Source organism: Lottia gigantea (genome assembly GCF_000327385.1).
Source record: "Lottia gigantea unplaced genomic scaffold LOTGIsca_93, whole genome shotgun sequence".
Lineage (NCBI taxonomy): Eukaryota > Metazoa > Mollusca > Gastropoda > Lottiidae > Lottia > Lottia gigantea.
Window position 1 is genome coordinate 603,965 of NW_008711042.1, and position 18,018 is coordinate 621,982.

General features: G+C 34.3%; 1 protein-coding gene across 1 annotated transcript; it reads left to right on the forward strand.

Annotated features, from left to right (window-relative positions):
* Positions 1-11,686: 11,686 nt before the first annotated feature.
* LOTGIDRAFT_204907 (hypothetical protein) lies at positions 11,687-15,330 on the forward strand. Its single transcript, XM_009068746.1, has 5 exons — positions 11,687-11,826; positions 12,002-12,168; positions 12,328-12,691; positions 13,926-14,102; positions 14,311-15,330. The coding sequence occupies exons 1-5, from the start codon at positions 11,775-11,777 to the stop codon at positions 14,496-14,498; spliced, it is 948 nt and encodes a 315-aa protein (XP_009066994.1). The 5' UTR covers positions 11,687-11,774; the 3' UTR covers positions 14,499-15,330.
* The last annotated feature ends 2,688 nt before the right edge of the window (positions 15,331-18,018 follow it).

Below are 18,018 nucleotides of genomic sequence, written 5' to 3' on the forward strand. Positions count from 1 at the left end.
GGGCCTTATTCTCGTAAACTTAACCAAAACAAAAGCCAGATTTTAAGAAATACAGTAATCTGATTGGATATTATAACTAGATTTAACATCGCTATTAGTGATTGACCAATCAGATGACAGTAACACAATCTCATCTTGATTTGAGTTTTCAAGGATAAAGGCCCAGATTTTACTATCATTTGAAATGCTCCTTACACCTAAATTGAACAAGGTATTTCTTTCACCAGAGACTTTTTTAAGACAGGATTCAGCATTGGAACAACTTACAAGAATTGTAACTTAGATAAATCAACGAATTTGATTGGTCCTACATATTACACGAAATGAATTGGACCAATCAAAATTCCTGAAATTATTTAATCAAGTTTTAACATTTTTGACAAGATTGTCCAGTGTTACACCCTGTCAAATCAAAAACTTAGCTTTCAGGTGGAAAGATACATTATTAGTTTGGAACTATAAGGCCCACGAGAAGATGTGGCACAGTGTTGAGTGTGGTGTACTTTGCAGGATTATGATACAGTAGAAAATAGAAGAAGCCAATTCTGTCAGGGCTGTAACTAGGGTGTAACGAGGCAAAAATCCTGTTGTCATTGAAGTCAGTTCATCGCAACGCTTGCGGTAGACCTCAAACGGTAATCATCTTTACTGTAGACAAGCGATATGTTTAGCGGATATTATATTAATATTTCATTCTAAGAAACGAAATTTCTTGCTGTTAAATTGGGCATAAAAAAAAAAGAATTTGGCATAAGGTATTCGCCTCATTTGCCTTGATGTAGTTACAGCCCTGTGTGTATTAATATCTTCTATTTTAAACTGTATTAATAATCACTGCACCTGATACCATACCTCTTCTATTCCAAGATTTAGATATCAGAATATTTTAAACACCAGCCTTTACAATATTATGCATTAACAAATGATTTCTGTATAGAAATGGTGAATTATTTTAATTGAAATGTGTTAAAATAGCTCTCAGGTTTGATCAAGTCATTTTGATGAAAGAGGAAATTTTGTTTTTCTGTCAATGTTTTTGCAATTAAAGACTGGAGATAAGCAGTTTAGAAAACCACACTGGAATTAATAGTATTTATTTTACATCCATGAATAACGGGAAATTTACTGGGAACGGGTTCCACAGTGGAAAAACTGTTGAGCTTTATGCTGTTCACTAAAAATTTCATCACTGCTAGGCAAACACATGTAAAAATGTTAGTATAAAACATTGCAAATTTGTTACAAATTATGAAAAAGAGAGTTGAATTATTAATTTGTTAATTTCTCTTTTGGTCAAAATGACTTGATCCTACTGTAGCTTATTTCAGTATGCATAAATAGCTTGATATATCTGTATGTTTTTATTGTTGAAATGTCAAAATTTGATTTAGATGCATTTGAATGATTGCCTTGTACCGTGAAGAATTTTGTTAAAATTTTACACTGATAATAACAGGCAAGTGTGGACGAAACCTTCTCATTTTTGTTGTGGGTTTTTAATTCTAAAATGTGGCACAAAAAGTTGAAATTCAGCTGGTTAAGCAAATATTTTTAAGACCATGTAGATGGTGAAAAATTGTAATGCATATAATCTACAAATATCTAATATTTGGCTCTCTCTATCAGCTGGTAAAGCATACAAAAAGAAGAAGATAAAGAAGTATCAGCCATTGAAATATTATTTAAACGACTGTACAGAGAGCTAAAAGTATAATTAAGGTTTGTATGTAGATTTTTTCGCATTCATTGGTTGATGAACGCCGAATTTTCACGTGTTAATTCAAATAAATGACAAAGCGTTATATAAGATTTAACACATGAAAATACTGTTGTTCATCTGTAAATGAATGCAAATTTTTCACGTGGGTTCACTGAAGCATGTGAATAGAAAGTAAATATTAGCTGGTATTACAAATATTGTAACCAAAGTTTGACTATTCAGCGATAGATACATGAAGAGAATCAAGTATATATTATTATAATTATTATTTATATTTTGTTATAAGTTCTGTTAGTATATAAAGAATATGTAAATAAATGTATATATAGCTTTATAATGTGTACAATTAGATGTGTTATGGCCCACTTATGCCAGGGCTCTGTTTAAGGATATTTCTATGAAATGAACGATAATAATGTTTGGTTTGTGTCGTTTGACCTCTGAAACAATTTGTAATTTTTAAGAACACTGAATTTCAAATTGGCTATCTCCTTTTGTTGTGCATTTTCTGTGAAAATCCACAAAAGACTCGTGGTTTGAGAAAGATGTCTTGAAGACATAAAATACTAGCTGTATATTTTAAGATTTCAGTCTAACATAATCAACACGGCAAGTATATTACAGGCCAATATCATCCTTGACTGCTGTTTCATACAATTAATACTAGCAATGTAGCAACACTGACAATGCAAATTTGCATTTTAATTATTTTTTTATGAAAATTTAATTTATTTCTTGAAGGAAATATAATTCATTTGCAGAACAGAAATAAAAAAAGTAGAAAATGAAAGTCAAAATAGCTGAGATTGAACTCAAGATGAAATTAGTCATAAGGTGAACCCAAAAAGTTTGAGTAAATATGTAATGGAACAAGATTCCTTTGGACAAGCATTTTTTTTTTCAAAATGGGCATACACAGGGGTGTTGGTAGAAAATTTCAGGGACTGTCCTTTAGTCCTTTGTTAGGCACCCAAGAACATAAAAAGAAAGCTTGTTGTTTAATCAACTGATACAAATATATTTTGATTATTAAATGCAAGATCAAGAGCCCTGGCATACGTGTTCGGCTGAAATTTTGATTTCTCAAATTATTTTAAGAATGAATGATTAGCTTTTAGTAATGGCTTACAATCTCCAGCTTTGATGGTTTCTTCCTCTATACCAATTATCTTACCCCATTCCCTTCATTTATACCAATATGCAATCTTATGAAGTTTTATGTCGTACTGTTCTTCGAATCCAAAAGTCCAAAAAAACATTGAACCCTTCCTTTCAAATTTGTATGTAGAAACCTTAATTCCTTAATTAGCCTCAATTTTTCTCAATGATGATGAGAATTGGGATTTTTACAAGCCCTAACAAGACCCTTGTTTTGGACACCCTCAAAGAACACCACCTATGTATGCAATGCACTCATATATTTGCAATTGTGTCAATGTAAATTTTAATTCTACTGTTTGTCTCTGTATGAGATTCTGATTGGTTAGCTTATGAATGTGCTAGAGAAAGATATCTTTAGTTTGGGAAATAAAAATACTTAAATAATATTTAGTTTTTCCATTTTGTTCCCTGAAAAGTTGAACTCAGTTATAGTCTGGGGCCTTATTAAGGGTTAATAAACACCTGTTGTCTCTTTAGTGAATTAACACAGGACCAGTTGTCTCTTGGGTGAATTAACACAGGACCTATTGCCTCTTGGGTAAATTTACACAGGACCAATTGTCTCTTGGGTGAATTAACACAGGACCAGTTGTCTCTTGGGTGAATGAACACAGGACCAGTTGTCTCTTGGGTGAATCAACACAGGACCTATTGTCTCTTGGGTAAATTAACACAGGACCTATTGTCTCTTGGGTAAATTTACACAGGACCAATTGTCTCTTGGGTAAATTAACACAGGACCAGTTGTCTCGTGGATGAATTAACACAGGACCAGTTGTCTCTTGTGTAAATTACCACAGGACCAATTGTCTCTTGGGTAAATTAACACAGGACCTATTGCCTCTTGGGTAAATTTACACAGGACCAGTTGTCTCTTGGGTGAATTAACGCAAGACCAATTGTCTCTTGTGTAAATTAACACAGGACCAGTTGTCTCTTGGATGAATTAACACAGGACCAATTGTCTCTTGCGTGAATTAACGCAGGACCATTTGTCTCTTGGGTGAATTAACGCAGGACCATTTGTCTCTTGGGTGAATTAACGCAGGACCATTTGTCTCTTGTGTAATCAACACAGGACCAGTTGTCTCTCGGGTCAATTAACACAGGACCAGTTGTCTCTTGGATGAATAAACACAGGACCAGTTGTCTCTTGAATGAATTAACACAGGACCAGTTGTCTCTTGGGTGAATTAACACAGAACCAGTTGTCTCTTGGGTGAATAAACACAGGACCAATTGTCTCTTGGGTAAATTAACACAGGACCAGTTGTCTCTTGGGTTAAATTAACACAGGACCAGTTGTCTCTTGGATGAATTAACACAGGACCAATTGTCTCTTGAGTAAATTAACACAGGACCAGTTGTCTCTTGGTTGAATTAACACAGGACCAGTTGTCTCTTGGGTGAATTAACACAGGACCAGTTGTCTCTTTGGTAAATTAACACAGAACCAGTTGTCTCTTGGATGAATTAACACAGGACCAGTTTTCTCTTGGGTGAATTAACACAGGACCAGTTGTCTCTTTGGTAAATTAACACAGAACCAGTTGTCTCTTGGATGAATTAACACAGGACCAGTTGTCTCTTGGGCGAATTAACACAGGACCAGTTGTCTCTTGGATGAATTAACACAGGACCAATTGTCTCTTGAGTAAATTAACACAGAACCAGTAGTCTCTTGGATGAATTAACACAGGACCAGTTGTCTCTTTGGTAAATTAACACAGAACCAGTTGTCTCTTGGATGAATTAACACAGGACCAGTTGTCTCTTGGGTGAATTAACACAGGACCAGTTGTCTCTTTGGTAAATTAACACAGGACCAGTTGTCTCTTGAGTAAATTAACACAGAACCAGTTGTCTCTTGGATGAATTAACACAGGACCAGTTGTCTCTTGGGTGAATTAACACAGGACCAGTTGTCTCTTTGGTGAATTAACACAGGACCAGTTGTCTCTTGGGTGAATTAACACAGGACCAGTTGTCTCTTTAGTAAATTAACACAGGACCAGTTGTCTCTTGGGTGAATTAACACAGAACCAGTTGTCTCTTGGGTGAATAAACACAGGACCAGTTGTCTCTTGGGTTAAATTAACACAGGACCAGTTGTCTCTTTGGTAAATTAACACAGGACCAATTGTCTCTTGGATGAATAAACACAGGACCAATTGTCTCTTGGATGAATAAACACAGGACCAGTTGTCTCTTGGGTAATTAACACAGGACCAGTTGTCTCTTGGATGAATTAACACAGGACCAGTTGTCTCTTGGGTGAATTAACGCAGGAACAGTTGTCTCTTGGGTGAATTAACGCGGGACCATTTGTCTCTTGGATGAATTAACACAGGAACAGTTGTCTGTTGGGTTAAATTAACGCAGGACCAGTTGTCTCTTAGGTTACTTAACGCAGGACCATTTGTCTCTTGGGTGAATTAACACAGGACCAATTGTCTCTTGGGTGAATAAACACAGGACCAGTTGTCTCAGCGTTAGAAGCATCTTTGCAATAGTCAATCTGGTTGGTTGATAGATGACAAGTTAATGTTCGCTTCCAGGGGATGCTGATGTAGCAAACTAGGTAGTTGGATTGGAATAGTCAATCTATTGCGAACATCGCCTTATGCCTTGAATGCAATAGCCACTTTTCTTGTATCAGCGATTTGTACAGCCAATCAGAGAAAAATATTTTCATTGTTGGTTGTCCATGATTTCAGGCTTTAGTGGACAATCGAACCACTCTATTTAGGACAATCTATCAACTACTACTCTATGCTGTTCAACTAACGGAAACTAACGAACATTGCCGAATGTTGAACCGAATGTATTGATTAATGAATAGTCCCTTACACCCAGACTTCAAATTCAAACTGGATGATAGAGTCTAATGAATGAAAGGTGAATGGCCTTCATCGCCTACATACCAACTGCACGTGCATTTCGGGTCACGTGTGAACACAAATCAAGTAAAAGGGCAGGCAAAGCTTCAATCTAGTTTCAGTACCCGGCAAGATTCCTTCAGCAAACTTCTCAGTCGATAGTTCTCCGGAATTTCTTACAAAGTTGATGAATATATCGAAATGGAAGTTTTCAGAAACCCAAACGTCAATCACAGATACGTAAACATTAGCAGACATGGTAAGTTGATGCAGTGGGGATGTTTATAATTTTTGAAAACCTACTAGTATAGTGTGTATCATTTCCTTTGGCCACTTGATTCCCCCATGTCAGTGATGCTGGTGGTAAGATGGGATGACATGGAAAAAATCCAGTCGTTCGGATGATGTACACATTAAAGATACCTCGACAATTTGAAATAAAAAAAGTGCTGACAAAATGTCCCTCATTGCACCCTGGATGGCGTTGCCCGTCTTCATTAGCCCACATGGTACGGAAACGTAGGACGTAAAACTCCATTCATTTCATTTCCTTTGGCCACTTTTCAAGCTTTCGAAACCGGCAAAAATGAGAAATCGAAACTTTATGTAATCTGGAAGGAGTGTCGTGGTATATTTGAATATATAAAAGAAAATGCAAAGTGCATAGTGTGTCCACACCAGAGGGAGGGACAGACGCCCCCAAAAAGCTTCGAATCTGTTATAGAAATACTCAGATCGTGGGAGGTGTCAATATTATGCCTTCGAAAGAGTATTCGTTGAATATAATTATATTTTTGCAAAGAAATAATCGGAAATTTATGTATGGGGCGGGGGGATGCTGTTTGAATTGAAAATCCCGTCCGTCAACAAGCACACCATGTAGATACGGGATTCCATAGGCAATAAAGTTGATGACGTATTGAGCGAAAATACGATTTCGAGGACAAAGGTTCATGCCTGTCACATTTATTGTAGATTTTCACACTATAATATCTTACCTGGCTCAATTAACTTTTTTAATTGATGATAAATAAACAAAAACGCGTCAAATGTGACACGGTCGTAGACTAGATAGTCCATTCATATATTGATTTTACTATCTAAATATCTAACTGGCGATTGTTGATAAGGTCTATATACTTTCTAAAATGATTTGTTACTTGCCAAATAAACTGTTAATTATTAATCCTATTTTGCACCCCGCAACAAGTTTTAATGTTGATTTACTATTGCTGAAATACGTTTGACCTATTATTCTTGTATGGATTCAAATAACAATTCTGATTAGTTTAAGATTTAAATTAATGAAAAATTACTACTTGAAGTGAAAAATGAATGTGTCTTTTCACGTGAAAGTCGTGTTTATGTAATTGCAGACCCAACAACATTTCTATGACTAATGAAATCCAACTGAAATGAACATTTTGTAATATTTGGCTAATGAGAGAAAAAAATTATTCATTTCTGACCTCACCACAACGAACCAAGGTTTACTAGTTTATTACATTGATTTAATGAATAATTTGAAAGGCTGACAAATGCTGAATGTTCAGTGATATATTTTATTGCCTTTTTTATCATCTATTCCGGATGCACATAATTATATCTCTAAATCCAACCTATTCAGTTTAAAATGAATTATTTCTTTGTCAATTTTATTGTTTTATTATTCTATTGTAGACAAACCTATACCCTTACATCTAATTTATTTACTTTTAAAAGCAAATTTCATATTAATGAATTATTTCTTTGACAAATGCCAAATTTAACAATTACTTCAATCAATGTTACGAATGATTTAAATCTTAAAGGTCACTCAACGAAGTAATAAAATAAATTGCTTCTGAGAAATGTCAAATTTACTCTAAATAAATAAATAACCGACTGTCGCGATTGTAAATTATATTCTTTTAATTACAGTCCGATTATTTTTTAATTACCTCTTTATTATCCACTTAAAGATATTTAAAAGATATAAATGAATTACTCTTGTCTATATTTTGACACAGCTGTGATAATCCCCCGAGATTATGTTGATTAAAATAAGGATTACGGCAATAAGATTAGCGGATTATCGTAATTCAGGTTTAAAATGGCAGATGTCGTGGTGGAAACAGAAGTTATGTTTATCTTTAGATTTTATCCTCCGATTTTATCGCATTAGGCCCACTTTCTGGCTCTACTCACTCGGAAGCTTTGTGTTGAGAACTAAGTAGACGATGTACGATTTATTTATCTCTCGATTTCTTAGAATGGACATAAAATTAAAAATCTCTAACCTGGTCAACAAGTGAAGATATTCATCAGTTAGATTTACCAGGTACCATGACTAAAGAATAGAATCTCTATATAAGACGATATTTCCATTAAACTAAATAATTATTAAAAAAAACTCTTCTAAGCGTGTTTCACACACAATTGATTAGTTTATAGATTTATTGCATTATAGGGAGCTTCTGTTATATCGTTATGACACCATGTTAGTCGAATCATGAACAAAATGAAATGAATGGAGCTTTACGTCCTACTTTTCTGCACCGTGTGATGAAAAAAAGACTCATTTAAACTACGTTTCATAATGCCAATTTTTTTGGTCATCCTCAGAGGCAACTACCTCTTATTCAGACCCCCCTCCCCTTCAATGCTTACAAATTTAAGTGAGTTGGTTTCAATGGAAATTAAACATGAATTACTTCCCTTTAGTCGTAAATAAAATTAGATACCGGAAATTTAGCTTGATAGACAAGTTATTTTAGTCTGTAGTATTATAACGTTAATAAATGGAGTTAAGTCCCTTTGGTCAAACTATAATCAGAGTAGTTCAAGTGAAAAAATTTTGAATGACGCAATTGAAAATCACGATTTGGGACCACACCTTGTGGCGATGAGTGCATTTATCCGAATAATTTGTATGTAATTAATTACTGAAATCTTAATTAAGATAGTCTTATTGAAGTCACCGCCTTTGAACCACCACCACACCTACCATTCTGTGTACTTTGGGTGTAGTCTGGGATATCTGTTGATCTTTTTCTCCAATGAGTTTTTGTAAAAGCACTAAGTCAAATATCGACAATAACATTTATAGTATGAGTATTGATCAGTTATTTGCAATTGCTTGTATGTTATAGTTCATTTATTTCTAATATGTATATGCAGATCTATAAAAACTGAAGAGTAATGACTCTTTAAGTTCCAATCCAAAAAACAAAACTTTCAGCCTAACTTGTACAATAACTTGCGGATATCGCTATCCAGACGAAGTGTATGCTCTTTTTCGAATACCCGAGAATAATTCTGTGATCCCTTTCGAAGATCCAAATATTATATAAACATGTCTAAGGTGATGTGAATTAACTAATTTATTATGTTTATGTTTGTTTGTTACTGCTCGTTTACTTTTACAATACAATACAACTTTAGCCTAAAAATTCAATTTGCGTTCCTTATGTTTCAGAATCATCTGGAAAAGTCAAAATAATCTAGAATATTTTGTCCATTCTCTTGGCATTATAGTCAATTATTGGTGATTATAGCTTAAGTCAAGAAATAAGATAGGAATTCGGATTAGCCTTGACTTAGCTATCATAAATCTAAAAGCTTATTCAAGAATCCGGTTTTAATCTCTAAATCCAATAACAAGAATTTATTCTTTAGAAATATGTTGGATTTGACCCCCATTAATCCCAGGGATAATCCGGCTAATTTCATTAATCTCATTCCAAGGGGAATTATTTTCATTCCATTGTTTATTCCATGTAAAAAAAAATATTGCAGTAAGTCGATAAAGCGAACTGGATATTGAGACCTTGGCCAGTGCTTCTATAGCATAGTTTCTCTAGCTTAATACTTGAGTCCTGGACTAGTGCTTCTATAGAAGAATATGTCCCTTTAACGACTAATACTTGTTTTCGTATTTTGTATTTATCAGAAATATATAAGATAAAATATTTTGAATCAATTCAGTAAATCGAAGGACAAATTGTTATTTCTGAAAGTGCTAATTGTGTTATTCTTGGACAGAAGAAAATATCCGACCTTTGAGTACTTTATGATTAACGTTTTACAAATAATTTCCCTAGAGCTGATCAAAACATACTGCCTTTCTCCGTTTCCACCCGGAAATTTAAACCTGTCAATTCTTCCCCTTTTGACCAAAAACACATCTTCTACGAACTGGAATATCGAACCGGAATATTCTTTCTATGAATCCTAGCCCATATAAATTTTGAAATTCATTTTTATTTCTTGATTTGTAAATATTGTTGTTACAATCAAAACCAAAAATTTAAGAAATAATGCTCTGGAGACGGGAGAAACCATGCGACTTTTGAAAACGGACATCTGTAACGAAGACGGCCTTCGACAGTATTTATCACTGTTTATTAAGGACCCGGATCTATTCTGAATCTATGTGTAAATTTTGTATTATACATTAATTGAATCTAAATATTGTTTAAATCAAACCCAAATTTCACAAATTAATGTCACTCTGTTGCAGGCGTCAACTATTATAGGCTATAAAGTATCTATAACAAAGACTGCCTAGTTTCCACTGTATTTACCTCTGTTTATTTACAATCTCCAGGAATTATCAAATCAACATTAATAATTTCACCTTGAAATGAGTTATTAGATTAATTTATTATGAGGTCGTTTCGACCAGATTACAGTTGTTGAGAAGAAAACACAACGTTTCTATTTACTCTGAAAAACATGTCCACGTTACAGCATTCTATTTACATTGACAACCTTCTAATGTTTACATTCTTATTTTCACGTGACGTCTAGTAAATAGACCACGCCCACTCTAATCAATCTGATCAATATTTTATGTTAGTTGTCTTAATCCGTTTCTCTAAGTAAAAAGAATTCGATTTTTTACCGTGGGTAGAAAATAATAAGCTTTATGAATAAAAACAAAACATATTTTTGAACTAGTTTCTTGTTTACGATATATTGTTTTTCAAAAAGTAATTAGACGTTGAAATCCGGATTTCTTGCTTAAAGAAATTTTGAATTTTCCAACCTGAAAATGGTCAGATTGACCCGACCGATTTTAGAATTATTTCAGAAAACGCAATTTCAAACTTTATTTCATTTTCAATTTCGAAATCAAATTCGCCTTCAGAAACCGGATAAGCTTTGCAGCTGGGGTCCCTTTTTTAACGGAATAAACATTCGAAATATCTTTTACGGATTTTTTGAAATATCCTATTTATAATTTTGTTTTGTTGCCGGACTTAGGTATTTACAAATTTTTGTCTCAGTATTATTAAATGTAAAATCCGTGTTCAGCGAATAAATTTAACTTTTGATACCGTTGTGAAACTGGGAACGGAACTTGCGAAATGAGCTCATTTGATTCGTCACTAGGTTGTTTTGAATTGTGAGGGGCACTCGATGAGTAATGGCGGATTGTTGTTAAACAGTTATCAGTTATAAATAAATTTATTTTCGGGGAAGAAAATGCGTTATATTTGAAATCGTGTACTCTTTGCCCGCTCTCTCAATACACCCTCAACACGGGGCAATCAATTCACCGTTTTCATTGGTCCATTTTCTTCGCGCACTTTTCTCATTGGCTGATATTTTAACATTCACAGAATTCTTTTATTCTTGGCTGAATGCCAGTTGTAGTTTCAGTATACCTTCCGCCAGAAAATAGTTCCATGTCTAGCTCTTTAAAACTTTATCAAAATTTTAAATTTTTGAAAACTAATTTCAGATATACATTTAAAATTCAAAATGCAAATAAATTCTTAAATTTCGCAAAATAATTCTGAAAACGTGAAATTGTAAAAGAATTAAATAAGAGTGTTGGCGGATTGCCAATGTGGGCGGGGTGTCTAGTATGGCGGAGTGATGTTGACCTAATTGTGAAATATTTTACTAGCAGTAGAGTAGAGTTGAGTTTAAATCACATCAGAGACTTGCTCAGTTCAGTCGTGAAAATTAATTCTATGTTTTAAAGTGTATTACACCGTACATCAGTTGTGTAGGATAATAGCACAATGATGGGTCGAAAATCAGCATTAACTGGAGTTTTTACCAGAAATTCATCAGGTACTTGCCGAATTTTTTGGATTTTTTAGGTGTTTTTTGCCGTCATTAAAGTGTTTTAGAACAAGATCTATCTGGATACAACAATAATGATGAAGAAAATATGGAATTTTGTAAACCTGGACATGTTTTGGTAAATTTTGAGTGAAATTCTAAATTTTGGTATTTTATTTTTCAGCAAGCCAAACTAAAGACAACCGAGCTCGATTTGAAAGTACATACAGTGTGAGCCATGTTTTAGGCAGTGGAGGTTTTGGTACCGTCTATTCTGGGGTCAGAATTCGAGATAACTACCCTGTTGCAGTTAAACATATAGTCAAAGAAAAAGTTAGCGAGTGGGGACAGGTCAGTTTTGAACATTTTTGAGTTTAAATTTCACAAATTAATTCTACTTTCATTTTCACTTCTTGGACTAATTGGACTAAGATTGAAGCCATGAAAAAAACAACAAATAGAAATGCTAAATGAATTGAAAAATTTATGTTTCTTATTTTCTCTTTTCAGCTCAATGGAGTAACTTTACCCATGGAAATTATTTTAATGAAAAAAGTCCAACAAGTGCCTGGTGTTGTGAGAATTTTGGATTATTATGAAATGCAAGGAAGTTTTATTATTGTTATGGACAGACCTGAAGCCTCAAAAGATTTATTTGACTTTATCACAGAAAAAAGAGTTTTGGATGAAATGACCGCCAGAGACTTCTTCCGACAAATTTTACTCATGGTTTTGAATATTCATAGATGTGGAGTTATTCATAGAGACATTAAAGATGAAAATATTCTAGTAGACTTAAAAACAGGACAGTTAAAATTAATAGACTTTGGTTCTGGTGCAATTCTGAAGGATACAGTTTATACAGAGTTTGATGGTAAGTATTTGTGAATGTTTGGATTATCATTTTGAGGGATTTTTTACAATTTTTAGCCATTTCGTGTTGATAACATTGACGAAGAAAAGTTGATAAAATCGTGCTTGTTCGGGAAACGTAAAAACACAACATTCCTTGGTTAATCCGAGGTACAAGTGTATGTCAATGCGAGCAATCACTTTGTTTTGGCAACTGGCCAATACATTGAATACATCTAAATAGCTACCAGGTTTATTTGTCTTCAATTCTTCAAACGGCTTGATAACTTTCTTTACAAACGATTGTCATCGATTTTCACATTCCGCGGTTAGGACATGTATAATACGAAATTGCTTGGAATTCTATCTTTGAGACATGTAGGTTTGACCTAAAGAGAAGGGTTTTCTGTGCCAAATATGGCTGCTAGCGCCTGCTGGTACTACGCGAGGTGAACGAACTTGATACGACTCTGAATAACTTGCCGTGCCGTGAAATCTTATCGACCTTTCTACTTTTCGTCTGCTTCTACACGTTATTGACTTCCACAGTTTTAGGCTGGTACAAATTTGGCTTCACTGATTCAAAGTCAACTTGACGATTTTCATAATATATTTTTAATTGTTGGTTATTGCGAATAACGCCCGGTAAATATCGAATATTTGCTTTGGTATATCACTGATATTGCTCAATTGATATTCAAGCATATTCTTATATCCGGCCCTTGTTATTTCTAAATTCAAAATCTTAAATTCTCCGAAAATGAAGATTACACAATTAAAATTTCATCCTGTTTAAAATCTTATGACTATGAAGAAATGAATTGTTTATGATACGATAAACTTTGCACCCAATGTCATTGTCATGTGTATCTATATTGTGTTATCATGTAAAAGTTAAACGCTCGGGGCAATGATATAAAGTAGAAAAGAATGTGACCTAGATCGTGTCTTTGGTCTATTTAGAGGTGATTAAGTCAAGTAACTTTTGACCGTTCTGCTTCAAGTCTTTGCTATCGCTACTGGGCCATTATACTATAGCTATATATTGTATATCAACGATATAACATTTTTTATCGTCTGCGCGTTTACGTCAATACCTAATTCACGCGTTTAGCGCCTTTTATGATCAATGAGAAATGTTTTTATTTCCAATTTGAGTAAACAATTAAAAACTAAAACATGAATTTTGTATCAAAATTTTCAAATTATGTCCAAAGGAACTTGAATTATAAAAGTCTTTTCTTTGTATTTTTCAGGAACTCGAGTGTACAGTCCTCCAGAGTGGATCAAATACCATCGTTATTGGGGTCGTTCTGCTACTGTTTGGTCACTTGGTATCCTCCTCTACGATATGGTCTGTGGTGATATTCCCTTTGAACAAGATGAACAAATTACCAAAGCTGATGTTACTTTTAAAAATAGACTTTCTCAAGGTATGTACATGGACAATATTTAAACTTTATTTGATAAAAAACATGAATGCATGTGCATTGGACTAATTTAACGTTATTTCTGATGAAGTGAATGTACGTGCAAACTACGCTTTGACCTTAAAAAATATACTCTTTAAGTGAGACTTTTGCATTCAAAATTAACTTTATTTTTCCAGTTATTTATGATTTTTTCTCTTTATCTTTTCAGAAGTGAAAAATTTAATCTGTTCGTGTCTTTCTGTGAAACCGTCAGATCGCCCTTCCATTGAGGATATTTTACAACACCCCTGGTTACAAGTGGGCAGTCAAGATAATAGAACACATAATGATATCAATAACTCTGAAAAAAATAAAGTCTTAGATGCCAGCTCAATGGGAAGTCAAGACAGTGTTTGAATATTGACTAAAATTAGGAATTTACAAATTTAATATAAAAACTGTGCAATGCAAATAAATCAAGCCAGAAAACTGACTGAAATGTGTTCAAGCCTGGCTTCAACAGTGACTCGATAGTTCAGGGTGATACAGTCAGTGTCAGCGAACACAGGGTCATGAATCATGATACTAGCAACCCACAGGGCCTTGTGATAGACAGGAGGTGAACTATAAACTTAATGTGATACAAACGTTGAAACACAGTTAAACTGTGTCTTATTGCCATTTCAATGCAAAACTTCTAAAGTATATCAACTTTCCAAAGGATAATATCGAAACGCATCCAGCGTTTTCCAGCAAAATCCTGGATAAATGTTAAACTATCCAAATATCCAAAAATTGGAATGCAAATTCCAAAAGGCAGCAATTGTTTGAATGTTGACAATGAGGTACATTGAAAAGGACGAACGGGTTATTATTGTGATGTTCGAAAGAAGCGAACCTGAAACTTCAGTTTTTGAAAATGTTGTTGGAATATCCGGGGGAAATATATGTAATTTATTGTGAATGAACGGTTGTGAGGGAGGGTGTGTGTGAGTGTGTGAGGGTGAGATTGTGTGTGAACTATTCAAATTGTGCATTTTAAATTTTGTTTTGAATGAACTATCATTATTTCATGTATAATTTATCTGTAAAATTCACGTTTATTTTAATCATCTTATTCATTGTATATATAATTTCATTATTATTTATTTTTTTGTGTGAAGACTTCAGAGTTTGAAGTTTGTCCAATTGTTTGTATCAAAAAATAATAAAAATTGAATTTAAAAAAGAATAATAAAAGATCAAAATTAATTAAAATTTCTTTTTTCTTCATCAACGAATTATTAGCGCATAAGGTTAGCTTGGACTCTTGGATATTTTTTGCAAGATACATGAACACCAACTTGTTAGAATATATGCATACCCTCGATCACAGCTTTCATATTTTCAACATGGTCCGGCCTGGAATCTGCATCCGAAAACTGAACTTGTGGAACAAAAACTTCAAAATTTAAATTGCATCTTTAAAAAAGTTTTGGTCGTGAGAATTTGAGAAACTGTGTAATGGATCTTGACTGTCCAAGTGAGGTCAATGCAGAAACACTTGTCCATGATTGGACACTACACCGAATCACCCTACCGATATTGACACGCCATAACCTGGAAGTAGTCCGGTCATAATGCCCACTTAGATGAAGGAGTAGGTCAGCTGGTACGGGCGTTATTGCTGATATACTCCGTCTCGGTATGGCGTGGTGGGAGGAAAGAATACTTTGTTGCATTCGAGGTTATTCCGTCCGTTTGTGAGAGGAACTGGTTTTCGCTGGTTGAATCTTGCTTCAAATTAATTAAGATGTTCCAGGGATGCTATTTTTTTCTTTCTCGTAATACTAATAGTAACAAAGGCCTAATAAAAGTTTTATTCGAAATCCGTTGGATTTTTAACTCAAAATAATTTCACGAAATTTTAATCATAGAGTTGTTAAAGTCGTGATAATATTTTATTCAATGATAAAAGCTATTACTCTTAACGGCTTTTTCAATGACAAAATAGTGTGGGAAAGACGCCATGTTATGATGTGACGTCATGAAACAAGCACTCTACAACCACGTGGACAGTTAATAATCGGTCAAGGTCATTTTTATGTGAAACTTGAATGACCATGATGTAGCGTATCCTTTCTGATTTCTCTAATCGGCGTCACGCTGAAATTTACGTTGTTTCAACTTGTATTTCTGAGTCAAAACTAATATTTCGTGATCGAGAAAAGCTTTGTCAATGAATGGCAAGTCACGATAAGACTCGTACAGGCTTGATTTGGGTACAGCAAAAACGTCATCTCGGAATGCCCGAAGTGTCAACTTGACTGGAGGGACGGGGTATATGAGCTATAACGCCCTGTCCTTGATGCGTCCAACAGTTGTATTCTGGTTTCATGGAACCGATACTGACAGCCTAGTTTTTAAGACATATTGTGGGTCTGAGAGTTATAAAATTGCTTTTTAGTAACTTTCGTGCATAATTTATGATAGTACCGGTACCATAGTGGCCGAGTTGCACATTTTATATTTTCAATCCTACTTATCTTTTTACACTATCAAGACTACTAATTACATTGTAACGAAACATAAACATAGCTTCTAATCGGCACACAGAATATTTGTAAAATACTATCAGTAGAGTGCTAAAATTCAAGGTAGTAATTGAAAGAAAGTGTTAGAAGCCCATGAAAATAAATTTTCTAGAAAAATGACCAGAGCCAAGGTGTCGCATATTTGTATTGGGCAGGTACTATTATTGCGACATATTTGTTGGGTGTGATGTAGAAATTACACTAATAACAACGATATCTATATATACTTAATATATATCTAATATAAATTACTTTTATACATTCTTCACATTTTTTATACCCAACTTATTTCTTGGCGAGCCTCGATCATCAAAGACAATTCGCCTTATTGTACACTGCATGGAACAATGTTGTTGAGATTATTTAAACTCTGTCAGGTACAATATATCATCCAGTGCTGTATTTTTGATATAAATTTAGATGACCATATTTTCACCAATTCATTGTCGAGCGAGCATCTTCCACACTACGACTAATGGACTCTGCAACTGCGAACAGATTAATACCACTGTCTTGGCAAAACTTTCCCCATCACACTGCATGGCGTTGCCCGTCATCATTATTCCATAAGGCGTAGAAGAGTAGGACGTAAAACTCATTTCACTTTCTTCTCTACATCTGGGTTTATTCACTGGATATTATTTTCGGAGTAGGAGTAGGGCTATGTGTTTATTTTGTTTATTTTGACTGTCCTTTATCGAACCATCAACTGATCAATATCGGAAAAATTGACCAGCCAATCATGGCTGACACCCGACATAATTTTCAAGGACAAAAGTTCGGAAATATGATTCAGAAGACACGTACAAGGGCTGCCCCTAGCCATGTTTAACCTCAAGTAAAATTTATATATAAATCCTAATTGACACTAATCTGACATTTTTGAACTCTTCGTAGGTCTATATTAAATCTTTTGGGCGCATGAAAGTGGGGATTTCAACCAATAGACTATTGGATCATCTTCGACAAGCGATGGGCAAAACTCAGAGCAGGTGGACTAAGTAACCGGTGTTTTCGGGTGGCATATTAAAAAATATAGGCCTATTAGCAGGTTCCCTGGTCCTACCCTTGGTTTCTTTCACCCAACTTATAATGTATCTAATCCCACAAATATAAGTGGTAATCCATTCAAAATATTTTGCGATTAGCCCGAACACAAATCCGATCAATTCTCAGCAAAATTCTTGTGAAGCTTAGTCAATTTAATGTTTTGATTAAAAGTGAGAGGTTATCACCTTGACTTCGTCGTCAAGACGCCATTTTGTTTTAAATCTCCTTCACAATCAAACACCATTTACCGCCTGAATAGTCCCGAGGTATTTATCATTACATAATCTGTTACCATTTCTACACTCGTAATTCAA

What these genes read in the sequence shown, in the direction of transcription:
- LOTGIDRAFT_204907 (XM_009068746.1), top strand. Translation starts at nt 11,775, where the DNA reads ATGATGGGTCGAAAATCAGCATTAACTGGAGTTTTTACCAGAAATTCA. An exon ending in AAGTTAGCGAGTGGGGACAG is followed by an intron (nt 12,169 to 12,327) that starts GTCAGTTTTGAA and finishes TTCTCTTTTCAG; the next exon opens with CTCAATGGAGTAACTTTACC. An exon ending in TAAAAATAGACTTTCTCAAG is followed by an intron (nt 14,103 to 14,310) that starts GTATGTACATGG and finishes TTATCTTTTCAG; the next exon opens with AAGTGAAAAATTTAATCTGT.